General features: G+C 45.6%; 1 protein-coding gene across 2 annotated transcripts; it reads right to left on the bottom strand.

Moving 5' to 3' along the window:
- Nucleotides 1-1,512: 1,512 nt before the first annotated feature.
- On the bottom strand, nucleotides 1,513-19,047 carry Znf275 (zinc finger protein 275). 2 transcript variants are annotated; one of them, XM_040286858.2, is made up of 7 exons: nucleotides 18,763-19,046; nucleotides 16,692-16,774; nucleotides 16,255-16,367; nucleotides 9,300-9,391; nucleotides 8,734-8,839; nucleotides 7,992-8,093; nucleotides 1,513-7,616 (listed from the first exon to the last, which is right to left on the bottom strand). In XM_040286858.2, exons 4-7 carry the CDS (start codon nucleotides 9,312-9,314, stop codon nucleotides 6,460-6,462), a joined length of 1,380 nt encoding a protein of 459 aa, XP_040142792.2. In that variant the 5' UTR covers nucleotides 9,315-9,391; nucleotides 16,255-16,367; nucleotides 16,692-16,774; nucleotides 18,763-19,046; the 3' UTR covers nucleotides 1,513-6,459. The 2 variants fall into 2 exon arrangements, with proteins under 2 accessions (XP_040142792.2, XP_005340645.2); XM_005340588.5 differs by lacking the exon at nucleotides 16,255-16,367 and having other exon boundaries at nucleotides 18,763-19,047.
- Between the last annotated feature and the right edge of the window lie 205 nt (nucleotides 19,048-19,252).

Raw genomic sequence — 19,252 nt, forward strand, 5'->3', positions numbered from 1 at the left:
TGGCACATAGAAAGTATGACCTACTGTTGGATGGACTAACGAGGACAGACAGAAACAGGTTGAGAATCTTTAGAAAAATGGGTCAGAAGACCACTGGGGAAGTGAAGCTAAAATGCAGTGAGCATCAGAGCAGAAGCCACTTTTCTCCCTGAGCCAGCTGTCTGTCCTGGGTGGTCCTGTAGGTAGAAGTGGGGTGGAGGAGAGGGTATAAAATGAACCTGGGCTAGGCAGACAGGGGTCATGTAGACACTGGCCCATGAGTTGCTATGCAGAACACTGCCAGGGGGCCTCAAAACCAATGGCCTCAAAATTCAATAATTTTGAATGTGTTACTGAAGGTGAGAGCCAGAAAGTAAATCCCTGTTTCATTAGATGCCTTTGTGCTTGTTCCATAGAGGATGGTGCTGGAGAAGCTACCAGGCTCAGGAAGTCAGGGGCACTAGGAAAGGCAGGAAGGAATATTTTGAACTCTGTACTAGAGGCCTACAGGACCCCTGGAGAGAAATCCCTGATTGACTCCTCCCCCACAGTCTGTGCTGGCTGTCCAAATGATTTGTGGTTTTGACCCATGCCAAGTGAAGCTTGCCAGAACAGAGCTTGCATACATTAATTTAAGGAAAGAAGGTGGAATTCTAAGAAACAAGCACCTCATGAACCAATAAAAGCAAGTGAAAGGTTCTTTCCCAATGACTGGCTTGCAAGCTGATATGGCTGGGCCAGACTGGGGCAAGCACACAGGCAGGTAGTTGCACTGTCATGTCGATACTGTGAAACTCCACCTCCCTACAGCTGCTCTGGGGTGAGGACCTTGAGGAAAGATGACATGGCCCTTCCTTGGGTCTCTGCTAGAAGCCAGGGAAATAGTTGGCGGGGAAGTCATTCTCTTTTCTAGAATCTTCCTCTCTCCTGTTAAGTTTCCCATTGGGTTCCTGGAGCTTACTTTGTGTTTGTCTTTCTACAATTGGGCAGCTGTCTTCACAGTTGAGCCCTATTTGAGTTTGGAAGGGTCGGTAAACCAAGAGCCTCCTCTTTTTTTCCTGATGCAATGGTCACCAGAGAGGATCAACCACTAGCCACCAAAATGACTGACTTCCCTGCTCCCACCCCGTCTAAGCTTAGAAAGGTGGGCTGATTCTCAAGTTCCAGAAACCATTTGTCAACCATTGCTGATCTCTAAGGAAGGAACTCAAGTTCTGACCTTATCTTCTGCTTTCATCTGGAATTCAGACTCTGGGAGTCCTAGCTGAGATGGAAAAAGTACCTGGATTGATGAATGTGACTCTCTGCCAAGGGATAGCTCAAAGCTCCAGGCAAACTAGTCCCTAATCACCAGGGTGCCTTTCTCCTCTCCAGGTGTCTATCAAGCCAATCCCAGCAGGGACCAAGATAGTACCTGAACCCCAGAAGGGGGTGATTCTTCAAGTATAAAGACATGCACTCCATGGTGTGAAAATAGGAGAAAGGAAAGAATTGATAAATAAAGCTTTGATAAAATAAGTCAAGGATGACCAATGCCATTTAACATTTATTTATTGATGTCTACTTGATGCAAGGCACTGTGCTAGATTTGGTAGGGGATCAGACATGAAGGGCCACCCCTGTCTTCTAAGAGCTCACAGTCTAATGGGCATGGGAGGGTTGGGGAGGGGAGAGGAAAAGCCAAGTTCACAAACAGCTCTAGTGCAAGGCCGATTATAGTGAGTGCCATAAAACAGACAAGATCATGAGATTGGGGAGAAGTAAGAAAAGAGTGGCAACAACCAAAAGATGAACTGGAACAGGACACAACTACTGTTATCAGAGTATGCAAGTAAATTGAGGGTCAAGTTTAAAGAGACCATGTCTGTTTTTGAAAGTAAACACCCAAACTGATGCAATGAGAACTACAGAATACAGGTATCTAGTAACAGGAGTAATCACCACCACCCCCAATACAATGGATTTGCTGGAAACAGGGTGGGCTGTGATGAACTTATTTTATGGACCAAACACAGTTCAGGAAAGGAAGAATACTCAGAAAACCAATGATTATACTCACTGAGAGGAGAAGGCATAGGTTTTCACCCATCTTAGCAAACAGAATACAGTACCACATTTAAATAGGTATTCACAACAGTCAAGGTGGGACTTGAGCCAGGAATGCTGGCTGGGTAGAATGAGAGGAAAGCCAATATTGATTCTTCTTCTCAGGAAGTAGCCAAATGGTCAAATGCAATTGGATATTGACAAGTTGCACAAAGAAGAGACCCACTCAAGCTGGCTCAAATCTAGGCTGGGGACACAGCGTGGACTGATGAGGGCAGTAGCCAGTGATCCAGGACACAGTGCATTCAGGCCTGCTTTGTGGTGCTGGTATTGAACAGCTCTGGGGAGCCCAGTAGGAGCCCAGAGATCTTCATCTCAGTGTCACCCACAGGGGCAACACCTCTAAATACCACATGGCTTCCAACACCAAATAGAAACTTCAGTTTCCTTGTTTGTACTTCACAGACCTGAAAAGCTCACTCTATTATCTCCAGCTGGCTCTAACGATTGGCTGCTGCCCTTGCATCAGGTGTTTGGTTCTGCTTTAATTAATGTGGCCTAGAAGGGGGGTGGTGGGTCACATGGTACACAACAGGGTCAGGCCCAGGGCTGTAGGCAGGGCAGGTGCCATGCCATTTCAAGCATAAAACAAAGCACAGAGAATGCAATACAACCGAAGAAGAAAGAGGCCCACTGCAATCAGGTGGGGATTATTCCAGAAATGCAAGTGTGGGTATGATACAACTAATTGACAGTGAATCATAATATGCAGGAAAATGGTAAATGATTGCTTTCTTTTGAAAACTTCAGCAAGTAGCCAAACTCTAATAAAATTAATGGAGGGTTTCTTTGTTAGTATGGCAAGAAAAGGGTACTTTTACTGTGATCCAGAATTCCATGTAACCCAACAGCTCTCCATTTACCTTGCATTAGGAATACATGTGATTAGAAAGGAAAATGGAATGAGGTAGATACACGAATGCATAGACAAGCACATACCACAGGAAGCTTGCTCACATTTGCATTGGACATAGCAGTATACCTAGAGAATCCAAGAAAATCCACTCTTATGTTCCCGGAGGCAGAAGATGAACTCAGCCAAACTACAGACACACGTTAAAGCCACAGACTGATTGTGTTTGGATACAGCTGGGATTTTACTGCCAACATCATGAAAAGCTGCTTCATCAACAGGGATGGAAAAGACACAACCTTTAGTGTTAATTCTCAAAGAGGATTTGTCTGACAGAAAATTATAAGACTGAAACTAAAAAAAAAAAAAAAAAAAAAAAGTAAAGGAGGGCAGGAAGGAATGCCAAGACGCCATGTCCTGGCTGGGAGCAGTGACCATTATGCTACATTCAGAGCCAATGGTAATCTAGACTTCAACGGGATCCTTCATCAAATCTGATAAATGATGAATGAATGGTCAAGAAATGGCACAGTCCTTCAAGGTAAAGGTGCCAGACTTGCCCCTGGTTGATGTCAACATCCCTTACCCAATGACAGCTATACAAAACACATCCTAACAGCTCAAAAAGAGAAAACTGATCAGAGAAAGTAGTGATTTCAGACAGATTCACAACTACTGCAAGAACTGAGCCCACAGAGCAAAAGGAGCTGCTATGTAACAAGTGCTGTTGGCTTCTCTCCAGCCTGGGGGTCAGGATAGAGAGGTTGCCTAGGGCCACAGTGGTGGCCTCTGAGAGGACCTTCTGGCCAAGGTCATAGGGGTCACTCTTAAGCCTTGCTTCCCAGGTTGGGGCCTGGAAACCCCTTCCAGGCTGTGCCTGTTGGGAGCTCTGCCTCCCCTTGGTGCCATAAAAGCACACTTCCTCTCCAGGCCCTTCAGTGCCCCCCGGGCACAGCTGCTGGGAAGTTTCAGGCCACAGCGCTGGTGTGGCCAGCTACCTCACTACTCCTTACTGCTGTTCCTCTTGGAGGAGGCTGCAGAGTGACAGTGCAGCCCCAGGATGACCAGCTCCTGTTTGGATGCCACATGGACCATCAGAAGGGCCTTGTTGTCCTCTGAACCCTTGCTTTATTGCCCCTCTCAGGCACAGCTACTGCAATTCCTAGTCCAGGCTTCATATAGCCAGCTTCTAGCAGCACAACACAAGCCACTGGAGGGCAGTTCCTCTCTGAGCCTTGGCTTTGTTGACCTCTTCAATATGGCTGCAGAAGTAGTGCTAGAACACATGGGCAAATTTCTCCTTAGTTGCCCAAAGCAGTGGCCACCAAACCAATCTCTTTCTCATTCCAGAGTCACTTGCTGGGAGGAAGCTGTGGTCCACATGATGATGTCAGTCAAGTGAGTCTTCTTGTGTCTGAGGAGATGTCTCGAGTGGATCTGCTGCTCAGTCACCAAATCCAAACCCGGCATTGTCAACACTCCTGGGAACTTGAATGATGGCTGGCTGCTGCCAGACCAATTTTGGACCATCCTGTTGGTCTAGGTGAGGCCAAGCCCTGCTGCTGGTTGCTGGGGCTATACTGGTGTGTTGTCACAGAGTGCTCTGGGCATTCCATGACAGACATCTCTAGTGTGCCTCAGTGGTCAGGTTGGATAGTCAAATGCTGCCCACAGATATACACAGAGTCTGCATCTTGGATAGGAATAGGCATGCTTCTCTGGCCCTTTCCCATCCAGTCTGCCCACCTGGTGCATCCACCTTCTGGTGGGCAGAGGTTTCAACTTTTCATTTGTGATTAAAATTCTAGAAGAAAATGTCGTCATAGCTAAATACTGAAGCAATGAAAGTTATGACTTAACAGACAAAAACAAGTGTTGGGATATGTGAAAATCAAAAGCCTGCACAACAAAAAATGTAAAAGAATTGCTACAAAGGGCAAAGAAATACAAGAGACACCACAATCAATACAGAAAGAATTGCTATATAAAGTCAATATATTCAAAGGTAACTTGATAACTAGTCAAAGGAGATGAACGTACAATTTGCATGCAAGAAAACAGAATCTGTATTTAAGTCATTGAAGGAAAGAAAGATGAGGCTAGTAGTCAGGAGGCCTGGGTCCATTCCCAGTTCTAGTACTAATGAGCTGTAAAATGATAACAAGAAGTACAATGTCAGCAGATCATCTTCACTGAATGCGGACCTCTGTGCCAGGCCATCACATGCAGTGCTCTGCAGGCATGATGGCAGTCTTCTTGATAACCTTAGGAGGTAGGTACTGTGATTTCCTCCCATTTTACAAATTTGCAAGTAGAGGGATGGTGAAGTACCATCTAGGCCCCATACCAGGAGAGGCTTTTGTTCTCAGTGGGAAAGTGTCACCTCACCCTTGAGTCGTGGAGATGTGTCTCTTATTTGGGGCTGCTCTCTCGCCTACTTTATTTCGAATAAAATAGTGCTGCTTGAGGACAAGAGCCATTAGGCTGAAACAATCCAATTGATGCTTGTTTTGGATATACACAGGGATCATCAGGTTGAACTGGTTTAAGAAACAAGGAGGCAAAGAACCTTTAACCCACATTCAGTAATCTTTACTGGGAGTATGACCTCAGGATGATGCTTCAGGTGCTCTAAGAAAACAAAACAACCCCCCCCCAGCCTTTTGTAAGGCCATTTGAAAAAGCACCACCTTAAGTACCTATGTTGTGGAGCTATAGGACTAACTACGAAACACACAAAACAATTGTCCTAACGTTACATAAATATGTTCTTATGGCTTGGGAGGAAGTTTCTGATGAGAGCCTCATGCAGGGATTGTCACAGTGCTACCACGCATAGATTATTAGATGGAGTGACTGGATATGGTCTGAGACTCAAGGGGGTTCCCATGTTGGTGAAGACTGTGAGGTTGAAAATGTATATGAGGAGTTAGAATAAAATGATTTCTTGAAATGGAGCGTGGCAAAAGGGAGTGTTTTCTAAATTAATATATTATTCTATATAATATGTGATTTACAATATGTATGTATAACTAAATTAATAAATTAAATATTATAAGACACTTGAGTATTCTATTTACATCCCTAAAAATTTATAAATTCAAGTAGGCCAAAAAACTCTTTGGGAGAGGTGGGGTCACATATCTTGATGTCATCATTGAACATCTCTGCATTTGTTTCTTTCAGAAGTGGGGCTTGGAGCAGATGAGCCACCAGGCCTCTCCCCACCCCCACATCCAAATTTCTCTTCTCATTCAAGGCATGATGATCAAAATCTCTTGACGGTACTTTCTGCCAGGTAAACTACCCAAACTAAGTTAAAATGGTAAAAGCTACTCTCAATGGGCATAATGAGAAATGTGTACACTTAAGAAATTGCTGGTGTCAGTATAAACTGGTTCAACCTTTTGGACAATAAAATAGATAAGCACTACAAAACTTTTCATCTCCTTTGACTCCACCAACGGCCTCTTAGGACCCCTCTTGTCCCACCAGCAGTGGGGGGCGGGCAAATGGCCCGTCTACTCGCGGTGGGTGGGCTGATGCTTCTGCAGTGCTGAGCGCCTCTTGAACACGCGGCCACACTCGCTGCACTCGCAGCGTCTCGCCCCACTGTGGATCCGCCGGTGGCGACTCAGGCCAGAGCTCCTGCGGAAGGCCTTGCCACACTTGTCGCACTCATAGGGTTTCAGTCCGCTGTGGATGCGCCGGTGCTTGATGAGGTCAGAGGGTCCGCGGAACGCCTTGCCGCACTCGCCACAGGCGTAAGGCCGCTCGCCGCTGTGGATGCGCGCGTGCTCCAGCAGGCTGGAGCTCTGGCGGAAGGCCTTGCCGCACTGGCTGCACTCGTAGGGCTTTTCACCAGTGTGGATCCGCCGGTGCTTGGTGAGCTCCGAGCTACGCCGGAAGAGCTTGCCGCAGTGCGGACACCCGTATGGCTTGGCACCGCTGTGGATGCGCTGGTGTTCTGCCAGGCCATTGACTCCACGGAAGGACTTTCCACAGTCGTCGCAGTCGAAGGGCAGGTGGCCCGTGTGTATCCGCTGGTGCTTGAGCAGTTCCTGGCGATCCAGGAAATCTCTGCTGCATGACTTGCACGCGAAGGGCTTCTCTGAAGTGTGAAGCTTCTGATGTCGGAAGAGATGGGTGTTGGCTTTGAAGGACCGCCCACACTCCTCGCAGTCGAAGGGCTTCTCTCTGCTGTGCACCCTCAGGTGCTGACTGAGACCCGCATTCTTCTTGAACCTTTTCCCACACTCCTCGCACTCAAAGGGCTTAGCCTCCGTCTCCATTTGCTCCCTCTTCTCTACACCATCATCCAGGGCCTGACTAGGGCCAGGCTTGGGCTCCGCGGCCGTGTGGCTCTTCCTGTGCTCATTAAACTCTGACACCCCCCTGAAGACCTTCCTGCAATCGCCACACTCCCAGCCCTTCTCCTCACTGTGAACCCTCTGGTGCTGGACAAGGAGCACTTTAAGGCGAAAGGTGTCTCCACACTCTTTACATGCAAAATGGTGTTCTATGGGCAGATTCTGTAGGTTCCCTCCCCTCCCGTCAGTGTTCCCATTCTGTTTGACCTCAGCATTTGGGTCACTGGCCCTTAGGGAGCTCGTGGAAGCCATCTCCTGAGGCTGGACTTCTACATCCATTGTCTGGTGGTGGGTCATAGAAGTGCTTTCTGAAAGGATAAACAGAAGACACTGCAGACTATAGAGTGCACAAGGAAGGAAGGAGGCCACTCTCTCCTGTCAACAATTCCCCCACAACATAGCTGCTGAGCACCAGGACTAAAAGCCAAAGGAAGCTTGTGCCAGGAGGGAAGGATCAAGGGACCCTGACTGCTGGATATTGCCTACCAAAGGGATCCCTGGGAGGCTTCTCCTCCTGACAGGATACCACCCACACCCCTTAAAAGCCTCAACTGGGCTCCCAGACCTAACATTACACCTCATGAGTTCAGCTGAACCCTCCAACCCCAACTTGAGCCCCACAATAGCTAAGCTGCGCTTCTTCCCAATTTCCTCATATTTCTCTAGGTTTCTTTTTCACTCACCCAGGTGTTTAGCTTGATCTGTACTGAGGGATGGGTCTGATACCAACAGCACTTGTCCTTGGGCCAGGTGCGAGACCAAGGTAGGGTTCAAAGCAGGAACTCCTGATATGGAGAAGGAAATGAGTCACAGAAGTAGCCACAGATGACATCGGAATGGAAGAAAAGGGAAGGCCTTTGAAGAGAAACTCTTCTGGATCCCCCAAAACTGGGTTGGTTGTGACCTTAGGTAAGTCATTTATGCAGATCAAATGCAGTTCCCAAGGGCCAGCTCCTTCCAGGGCTGATCGTTACCCTACTTTCTACCCTCCCTGTGTCCACCCACTGAACTTGAGCTCTTCCAGATCTGGGGACTTCCTAATTCCCAAACATAACCCGAACAGTCTTGCTTTCTAAGCACTCTTCCTCCCAACACATACACATCCCTGAGAGGTAAACAAGAGCTTGACCTCTCAACAGCAAACTCCAGTCAAATGGCCATGTAATTTGTATAATTTGTGAGTTAAAAACATTCTAAACTATAGTAGCAGGTTTGCTCTAATTTCTTCCAATAAAAGACTAAAGGGGGCTCTTTACATGTCATGAGGAATTGGGGAGTTTGTGTCACTGGAGATCTCAACTATAGCAGGCCCTTTACATTTCCCTATAACTTAGAGACAAGGCAAGCTTTTGTGGGTGTGGTTGTGTGCCCACTCCCTACTCCCAATAGGTGGTGAAAGTGGGGAAGGGCTAGAGGGATCCTTACCCACAGAAGTCATGTTCCCATAATATGCCAGTGTCTTCTGTTCAGGGTCCAGGCTCAACCATTCCCTTTTTGTCAGGTTCCACACATCATCAGATGGTACCAAAGCCTGAAAGAATTCAAGGGATAATTAGTCTTTCCATCTAGTCTGCAACAAAGCAGGGGTGGCACCAATAATGCCAAAAGCAAGGGGTGAGGGCCTGGAGTGTGTGTGTGCTGCTAATATGGAGATCCAACAACAATCCCCAAGAAGTCCTGGAAAGAGAACATTGCCAAGCACAAGGAGACCTAGGCTGTGACCCTGGCCTCCCACTGTCTTCCCAAGGGACCTCAATTTATTCACTTTCCCAGATGGAAACTCAGCTCTCCCAACTATATGATAGAAATTCCAAGCCCAGTGGACCTCCATTCCTTGGCAGCCTCAGGAGAGAAGCAGAGGGGTGGGAAGGAAAGTAGCAATCAGGGTGCACACCTTGCTGTATGTCATGCTGGGCAAGAGGCAGTGGCTGAGGCCAGAATCAGGGAACAGTGATGGAATCCCAAGCAAGGCAGAGGGAAGCACAGCTCACCTGAGCCTCCGGCATCTCAAGAGGGACTGCCAGGACCTGGTTTCCCGGGACTCCGTCCTGAGGAAGGGCAAGACCTTGGGGAGCAGGTGGAGCTAAGGAAAGTGAAAAAAGCCATGAGTAACAACAACCCTGTCTCTGGGTCCCCTGGGATGAGACTGGTAATTTCCTGTTCCCTGGTTTTAAATATTGTTGAATCTTTTCTCACATGTTGGCCAAACAATAAGACAGAGAATGGGAAAGCCTTAGAAAACATCTCAGTGGCAAAGTAGGCTGGCAAAGAATTAACTCAGGCAGGATTGGGGGAGCCAAGATAAGGCAAATGAATGCCAGCTAGGGCACAGCCACGACAGCCACAGAGTGTGACAGAGAGCCAATGGCAGGGAGACTAGCTTTCAGAAGCAAGCTAATCACAGGCCTCTCTCACAGTATGCAGGATGGAGGTGCACAAAGCAGAATACCAGCAAAAATGATAGGAGATGAGGCATCTGTAGGAGCTTTGTAGAAGGCAACACTAAACTGGATCAGGTGACTGAAGGGAAGAGAGGCAACAAAGAATAGGAACCCAGGCTTTCTGACCAGTGATGAGGCTCTTCAAAGCCACAACACATGGAAAGATTCCACTGGGTGAAAGACAATGAGAACATTTCTCTCACATATTCAACCAAATGAAAAACTGAACAAAATTGGAAAGACTAAAGAGAAGATCTTCAAACACCAGGTTACTAAGTAAAAGACCTGGACAACATAGACAGGTTACCTTTTCCTTCCAAACTGCAAAATAAGTGAAATAAGATCCTAGCACAGATGTCTCTGTACCACAGGCCTCCCACTTCAGTGAGTTGCAGAGTTTGTGTTCTGATGTCAGTTCAACTCATGGAAGTGAAAAGGAAGCACATTTTTAAAAATTTCACAGAAATTTACTCAGTAAAGTAGAAGAAAGAACAATGAAAACTTATCTTAACTCCATGAGCAATGAATGGATGGGCCTATAATTATTTTCTGTGCACCTCCAGTAACCTCATATTTTTAGTTCCAGGGGCCAGAAGGCCCTAAGCTATGAATAATAAAATCAAAAACTCAAGAAGACTCCTAACTTGGTGGCTCCCTCAAGGGAAGTGTCATCAATTTTACCTGTGCAGTGTCTTCTGAAAAACCTAAAATATTATTCTTAAAATTTCCTTTTTTTATTGGTGCATAATAATTATATATAATAGCAGGACTCATGTGACAAATACTTGTACATGCGCATAACATAATTTGATCAGTTTCATTCCCTAACACATCCCCTTACCCTCGCCTCCTCATTTCCTCAATCCACTTCCTCTACCTTACTAGTCCCCTGTTTTTCTGGAAAGGAAGCATTTTGATACTAGCTTAAGCACTCTAAAACCCCAATACTCCAGAAAGACTTTTACATAAAACTGAAGGTATTATATTAAAAGAAATGAATGGAAACTTCCATTTATAGCCATGATGGAATAACAAGGAACAGATTTTACATCCTGCCATGAACAAATAGCAAACAGGAGAAAATATATGTGAAACAACAGTTTTCAGACATTGGACAGTAGGGAGCACAGTATCATGATCCCGGAGAGAACAAATGAGGCCAGTCATCAGTAACTCAGCTCTCTGCCTGGAGGCAACTTCCAGACTGAGAGTTTAAGGAGGGTAAAACTAAATAGAGCTTAGTGGCTTCACCAAGTTGAAGAGACACAGGCCAGCATTCAGGGTAGCAGAGGCAGCTGGAAGTTGTGGAGCAGAGTTCCAGAAAGGAGCGTGCTATGCTGAAAACAGCTTCAAAAATCTGCATAAGGCTTCCCTTGAATCTTTCCTAAATACTAAGCATGCATGCATACAGTGAAATTCCAAAGGGCTGCAAAAGGAACAACTAGGAAAGTATAAGATGAACAATTCCCGGAATAAGCAAAGGTAGAGAGATGTTCAAGGTCTGACTGACCAGCATCCTCTCTGATCAACTAGGACATTCAGTAGTGAATATAGAGGGACCATGCCTCAGTAGTAAGGCTGGACTATCCTACAAACACTTAAAACTCAGCTTCAAAGAGATCAAAAGGATCCACAAGTAGTTATTTCCCAAAATCCAGATACTCAATCCTTACAATGTTCAACATCCAATCAAAACCTGCTGGGGACAAACTCTGTGTTTTTACTGAAATGTTTAATCCACTTATATTTGACCTAATTGTCCATGTAATCGAGTTTAATTTGCTGTCCTAATATTTATTTCTCTTTGTCCCATCTGTTCTTTCTCCTTTCCTTTTCTCCTTTCATTTTTAAAAATGAAGCTCAGAAAGAAAGCTATATAATCATAATCAAGTTTTTGAAAACCAGTGATAAAAAGAGAAATCTTAAAGTAAACAAAGGAAATAAATGATACTTTGTTCAGAAGAACAAAAATAAGAATAGTGAGTGACTTCTTTTTGGAAAATGTGCAAACTCAAAAATTACTAAATAACATTTTAAGTGCTAAAAGTGGGGGAAAAATCTGTCAACCTAGAACATTATATTCAGGGAAACTATCCTTCAGAAATGAAGGAAAAAAATAAAATTATTTTCTTGCAAAATCTGAGAGAATTTGTCTTCAGTAGCTCTGTACCATAAGAAATATAAAAGGAAGTTTTTCAGAAATAAGGAAAATGAAATAGATGAAACTTGAATTTACTCAAAGACATGAAAAACATGTGGAATAATGTACGTATGTGTGGGCAAACAAACAATACTTTTACCTTCCTAATTTTTAAATCTTTAAAAAAATAATTAGGGCTGGGATTGTGGCTCAGCAGTAGAGCACTCGCCTAGCACAGGCGAGACCTGGATTCGATCCTCAGCACCACATAAAAATAAAGGCATTGTGTTGTGTCCATCTACACCTAAAAAATAAATGTTTAAAAAAATAATTGACCATTTCAACTGAAAATAGTGAAAAGGTAGCGTGACGTTTATAACATGTAGAAGTAAAATGTGATTGTGTGTTTTAACAAGTCCTCTGAGACTCTTGTGCATACTAGCAAGCTGATAGTGGAGATAAAATACAATACCAAAATCATCCAAAAGAAGAAAAGTAAAGAATAAAAGGAAAAAGAACAGATGGGACAAAGAGAATTAAATACCAGGATAGTAAACTTAAACTTGATTACATGGATAATTAGGTTGAATACAAATGGAGTAAACATTTCAATCAAAAGGCAGATTGCTATACTGTATTAAAAAACAAAATGTGACTGTGCTATTTACTACGAACTTTAAATATAAATACACAGATGGGTTAAGAGGAAAAGGATGTAAACAATATAGTATACCAAAGGAGGAATGTAAATAATCTAATATCATTAAAAAAAGGTATTTTGTGGGGGTGGGGGGATGGGGAGAAGGCGAATGAGCTCTGGAGATACTACTGAAGAGTCCTAGAACTCACAGCAGGAAGAAAACCTGGAGGGTTTAAATACAACATTAACAGTTAGTCAATGAAGGATGACATGCAGAGACTACAAATACATTCTTTTTTTTTTTTGTATCAGGAATTGAACCCAGGGGCACTTAACCACTGAGCAGCAACATCCCCAGCAGTCCTCCTCCCACCACTTTTTTAAAATTTTGAGACAGGACGTCACTAATTTGCTTAGGCTGGCTTTGAATTCATGATCCTCCTGTCTCAGCCTCCTGAGCAACTGGGATTACAGGCATGCACCACTGTGCCTGGCTTGAATTCTTTATAGAAGATACACACAGACATAATAACTCTTGATTAAAAACCCAAAGAGGGTAAAGAAAGGGGAGTAGACAACTGAGTACATATTTGTGTTTTCAGAGAAAAAGGATCAAGCACACCTATACTGCAGTGTGTCTGCAGCCATATAGGAGAAGAGTCAAGGTCTAAAAATGTCTGTTTTCTGTTTCTGGTTCCATTTTTAGTAGCAAAGGTGAATTGCATGGGTATCAGAAAAGAGATTTTGGTGGGGTTGGTGCTGTAGCTGGAGTTGGTGGAGTGCTTGCCTAGTATGTTTGAGGCACTGGGTTTGATCCTCAGCACCACATAAAAATAAATAAATAAAATCAAGGAATTCTGTCCAACTACAACAAAAAATATTTTTAAAAGTAAATACAAAAATAAGGGTATACAAATTCAATAACATAATTTTAAAAAGATTTTGGTAATCTTTGGATGAGAAAAATGCTCACCATGCAAGAAGACAAGGGCTGAAGCCAAGGAGACAATAGGGAGTGGCCCTTGGGATCAGATCAGAAGACCAGCACTTCCTGGGATGCCCACATAGGCAAAGCAAGCACAGGATTGAAGGGCTGAGGGGATGTGTGGGCAGTCTGAGAAGGGGGATGACCAGAAAGCCTAGAGACAGACCTCCCAGGCTCCTTGCCACGCACTACCTACACTATCAGCACAGTGGATGGGTGCAGGCAGAAGCCCTCATTTGGCACTAAAATCCATGGAAGCCTTATTCCCATTTTTAACTGGCCACGTGGCACAGGTGTTTCCTTAGTGTGTACATTCATCCTCAGGTACTCAGCATCCAAGTCCTTCCTCTCTGGGGTAGAGCCCCTCTGGCCCATTGCACTTCTCCTGGCATATGTCACTGTCTAATTTGATTGTGGCTTCCCATACAAATAAACTGGTCCTGAATTCATTTTTTTAACAATTTGCTTCCAATCGATATTGATGTCTGGCTGCTGAATGAAATGGAAGGGGGACATTGTGTTATATATGCTGCCCTCAAACCACAAACCCAAGGCCTTATCACCCCTACAAGGTCCTGGCCCAGCCCACCAATTATATATCCTGTCCCCCAAGTGTTAGTTACTCCATCCAGAATACTGACATTCATGCATTTCTAGATATGTCAAGGCTGTGGAGCTTAAGGCCTTTAAACCTGCCATTAATTACATCCCTACAGCTTATCAGAGAGCTCCTTCTAATAATTCAGGCCTCAACTCAAATGTCACCTCCTCAAAACCTCTTCACTCTTCAGCCTCATCTGTTTACTTGGAAAACCTTCACTACCTAAAAATTCTCCTAGGAAGTTGCTTGTTTTTCCCAGGAAAATTATCAGCTCCAATAGGACAGGGCCTTCTTTTCTTGGTCACCCCCGAATCCCTAGTGTTTGCAGCAACTTGTGGAGCAACTTAAACAATGTGTGTGGGGAGTGGAATGTTAAATGCAGTGAACTTCCATTTATGCAGCACTCAGTATGTGTATTTGGAGCTGTGTGTCTTCCTTCCCCTAATTTAAATGATCACAGCTATGGCTATTGTCACCTCCATTTTACAGAGAAGGAAACTAAGGGTCCACATTAAGTGGCGTGTTTAATGTCCAGCTCCCAAGACCAGAGAAGAAAGAAATATGCAGCCCTATTCTACCAGGCTGTAATACAACAGGCTGGTAGGGAGCAAAAGAGAAGCCTCATTGTATGCATGGGTGTTTAGGGGCTGCCTTTCAGTCTTCCTGTTAAGATGCCACTGCAGAGCATCACTGAACAAGATACACAAATCATTCTCTCTCATGTGCACACATGCACACACACTCTCACACACACAGTTCTTCCAAGCCAGCCAAGTTTAATTGAACAAATCCTCCTGAAGTGTTCCACTTAATTGAGTGAATCCTACCAAAGAATTTTACTTAATTGGAATGATTAACTGTTAAAATCCTGGAGCCACAAGCCCCAAATGAATTGTTAATTATCCCTTTCCATGTAGCAACAGGAGTGGCCCTTCCTGTCCCAGATAACCCAGGGGATTTGGCTTGAGAGCACTTCAACTCTCAGTAGCTGTGTGATCACCACCCACAGTAACAGAGCCCAGGGACACGGAGAGCCAATTTAGAAGGTGTTCATAAAAATAGGAGGAAAAATGTAGGCCTTACTTTCACAAAATGAAGCTAATTGCCAAATAATTAACCGAGTGTTATCAGGTAACAGAGCATCAGGAAAAACTAAGGAAGATCATTTTTAAAAGATAATACATATGGATCCCCATTGTAATTAATAATAAAATTATCATCAATCCTGAAGACAATCAGATTACTTAGAGTGCATGATATACAACTGTTCTACTTTAAAATGGTGGAACTAATTTGGAAAAAAAGCTGGATGCTGTGACCAAAGTGACAAACACAGGTGTCTACTTCCTTCTGAAAGGACCTTCCAGGATCAAGGTCAAAGCAATTTCAGACAGAACATGAAAATCACTGTAGTGCACCCAATGGACACAGAGACTAATGCTGACCTTGAATGGAAGGCACTTTCACTCAGTGCAGAAAAGAATACCCCAATCTCATGAGGTGCACTCCTACTTATGACTGGGAAATGGAAGCAGAGATACAACACAGGAAAACTAATCTCCAACTCCCACCAAAAAAAGGCCCCGACAAGGTCAACTGCAGATTCCACAGTGGACCTAGCCAAGTGCCATGTATGCTACAGCTGTTTAATATTTGCTGCTAGAATACATGGACAGTGATAATGTTAGTGTTAACCTACTGCTGGATAATTTGAAAAATGATGCTTAAGCCCATGCCAGTGAACAAATCTTCCTGCTGAGTGCTTTAGATCACAATGTAAGTTTTAACCAACCAACTTATTAAAATTTACTGTGTGGAATTGGAAATGCTAAGAGACCCCCAAATAATCATTTCACTTTGATCTGAAAGAATAGAAATTGAGAGTTTATTTCAACAGAAACAAAAACTGACCCACGTCACAAAAAGTGGTGAAGAATTAGGAGTCTTCTGGTCACACTGGACTTAGGATGTCCTGAGGGTGTCTGGCTACTAGTAAAGGCAGTTATTGAGCCTAAAAGATCAACTTTCAACTGATATGACCGCACATGCAGCCAAGCAGTGTCCCTGGACAGATGCTGTCCTTCCCTGGGGTGGGGTAGAGGTGGGGAGAGGTAGCAAGCCTACCCAAACAAGACCCACCTGGCAGTTTGGTGCCCAAATACCTGGACTCCCATGAGCATCTAAAGAAGGACCTGCAGCAGAATGTCCTCAGGCCAGAAGACAGCAGGTGGCTTGTGATGTTCAGTTCAGTTCTGGGCCAAAGCAAACATGCCCCAAAAGGTGTAAACATAAGAGACCTAGTTTCAATGGGTGCCTTCAGCTTCCTCTTCCATCCAATGATCACTTAGATTCCCAATTCTCTGTATTGGATATCATCTCTCCCTTGTGCTGTGTCTCCAGGTTTGCAAGAACTGTCTCTGGGCAAAGACCATTCAAAAACTCTGGCATATATGGAAATCAAAAAGCTTCCAGAACTTGAACAACTTTTTCACCATGTCATATCCCCACCCATGGGTATTCTAATAGCAAGGCCCACCTTATGCCAGCAGATGTGGTCAGTAAACACTGAGACTTACCCAAAAGAGACACACAGGGATGACTCATCATGTCTCTGAATGACACTGGACACTGTTGATTAGTTTGCTAGGTAAGGTCCCACCTGTTGGATTGAAATAATCCAGATAAGCAGAGGCAGGCTTGAGTGCACTTTCCAGGAAACCTCTCTTCTTGTATAGCAAGTGCTCAACAACAGGACAGACTGTGCAATTCAATATGCACTGCTGAGGTCCTCATGTGCCCTAGGCAGGCCAGAATGTGAGTGCTGAGTTGGTCTCTGGGCATCAGCCTGTCCTGGCCTTAATGTTCCTCTAACGTGGCAGTCTGAAAAGTGTATGTGAAGGCCCCATTTGGGCCCATCCAGTAGCTGCTACTTGAAGTAGCAGGATCTTAAAGGGCCAAAAGCGGGTGTCTCACCAGGAAAGTCTGTTTCTTTTGGGATATTTGTGTCTGTGTGTGTCTTTTTCTGTGTGTGTGGGTGGAAAGGCATCTGTTTCCTCTCTCAATTTGACTGGGCACCTGTCTCTCTCTGTTTAGGTTTCCATCTTCTTTCCTTTCTATAAAAAGCCAGAAGGTAGTCCAGAAGGGGATTTTTTAGTGTTTGTTGTACTTAATTGAGGAAAGGTTTATGTTCCCATTTCCCCAAGAAGATGCATGGCATCTTACTAAAAATCAAAATAAATTGTAAGTATAGCCTCACTGAGGTTACATTTCCTAGATATAAACAATTTTAAATTGGGGGTGCAGTGGGATGCTATGCAAATCCCAAGGATCCTCGGGCCATCCAGGAGAACAGGCAGGTTTGGAAGAGCTGGATCACTGCGTTAGAAACCTGGTTTGGAGTTTAATGAAAACTGAAGTAGCAGAGCAGTAGGTCTGGTGGGCCAAGAAATATGCATTCTCAACAAGCACTTCAAAGACTCTGATGTGGACACTGGGCTTGTCTAGAATCTAGAGGCTCCCTTACCTCAGGCTCATATGATACGGTGCTCCTGCCCAGGAGCCTCCTGAGGCTGAAGCCCACTAACTCTGTGGCAATGGTCAGATTTCTGGGAAGAGAATTCATTTTCAAGAAGATTTTCCAAGGGGTCTCCTCAGGAATATTTTGAGGGAAATTCACTGGACTAAACAGACACTATGCAAGTTGCTTCTATGGAAAGGTCCAATGGCAGAAGGGGTGAGTACCTAGTGGAGTCACTATTCCACAGATCTCATCTGAAATCATAAAGGAAAATGTGGGGGCTGAGGTTGAAATGTTTCACTAACCAAGGAGACTAGAGGGGGACGCCAGCTGGGCTAAGCCAAGGCTGGCTGGAGGATGTCAGTTGGAACAGGGTGGGACCTCTGGGAAGAGGGCCAGGAATTGGGGGTGTTTGAAAGGTACCATGGGCTTTAGGCAGCAGTTGAGTGTATAAAAGGACATGTAATTAATCACCAAAATGTAGAGTGGAGGAACCAGCAAAGGAGTTTAGGAGGAAGAGGTAGTGGGGTGAAGTGTGAGATGGTGGCCCCCCAAAGCCCTGTTCACACATGGGGTCTTGAGATCTCTTTACCCTGCAAGGGCTGCCCGTTTCCTCCATTTCCTTCCCTCCAGCTCTCATGCCTTAGACAACAGAAGTGCCCCATTCTCCCCACCAAGCTGAGACTTGACCCACACCCAAATGGGAAGGACCGACACCCCCCCAGCAGAAACCATCGCTAGCGCCCTAGATTGTGGCTGAACCCCAACTGCATATTGGGGAAAAGCCCTTTAAGACCCCCCCCCCCAACGCTTCCTACCACATCGCCTCCATTGCGCTTGGGGTTACGGGTTGGGCACCCTTTCTCATCCCCTGACCAGTTCCCACCCATTAGCATCTTCCACAGGCAACGTAGGTAGGCCTCTGCACATCAGCAATTCCCGCCCTTACCGCCGTCCCCCACCCGCAGCTGGAAGGCCTTTGGGCCTCGTCGTACCCGCCATCTGGGACCCATCCCCCTTGGCCCCTGGCCGTACCAAGGCCGAGCAGTTCTCCATACACTGAGACGCCCCTTCCCCCGCATATGCTCCCACCACTGGCACATTCATTTCGCTCTCCCAGTACTTCCTACCTCGATTCGGTGTGCTCACTCAGGCCCGCACATCCTCTCGCCTCCTTCGTGATCAGTCGGGCTAGCACGTCCTTCCCGCCGCTCGCACGATCACCTAGATCCCACACACTCTTCAGCGGCCCGCACCCTCACCCAGGCCTGGCGGCAACCGATACACAGCCCTCAGCAGAGTGGAGCTGGCGCGGCCCAGGCAGGCCTGGCGTGGCAGGAAGCGCCACGGAGCCACCCGCGCCTAGTCGAGCCCAGCAGCCCCGCGGTGCGTTTCCGGAGCCGGGGGCGCAGCCGGGGGTACTGGGGTAGCGAGGGCCCTCCCCAGTCCTTACCCCGCCCAGCCTGTCAGCTCCGATTGGCCTGGAAAGGGGGCGGGGAGGAGGAGGGTGGGGCAGAGGTGGAGCGAGGCAGGGAGGTGGGGCCGCGAGATCAGGGAGTAGCGGCGCGCGCGTGGACTGGATATCTAGATGTGGAGGACGGAGGAGTGGAATGGATGCAC

This window comes from Ictidomys tridecemlineatus, chromosome X (assembly GCF_052094955.1).
Source record: "Ictidomys tridecemlineatus isolate mIctTri1 chromosome X, mIctTri1.hap1, whole genome shotgun sequence".
In the NCBI taxonomy this organism is placed as follows: Eukaryota; Metazoa; Chordata; class Mammalia; order Rodentia; family Sciuridae; genus Ictidomys; species Ictidomys tridecemlineatus.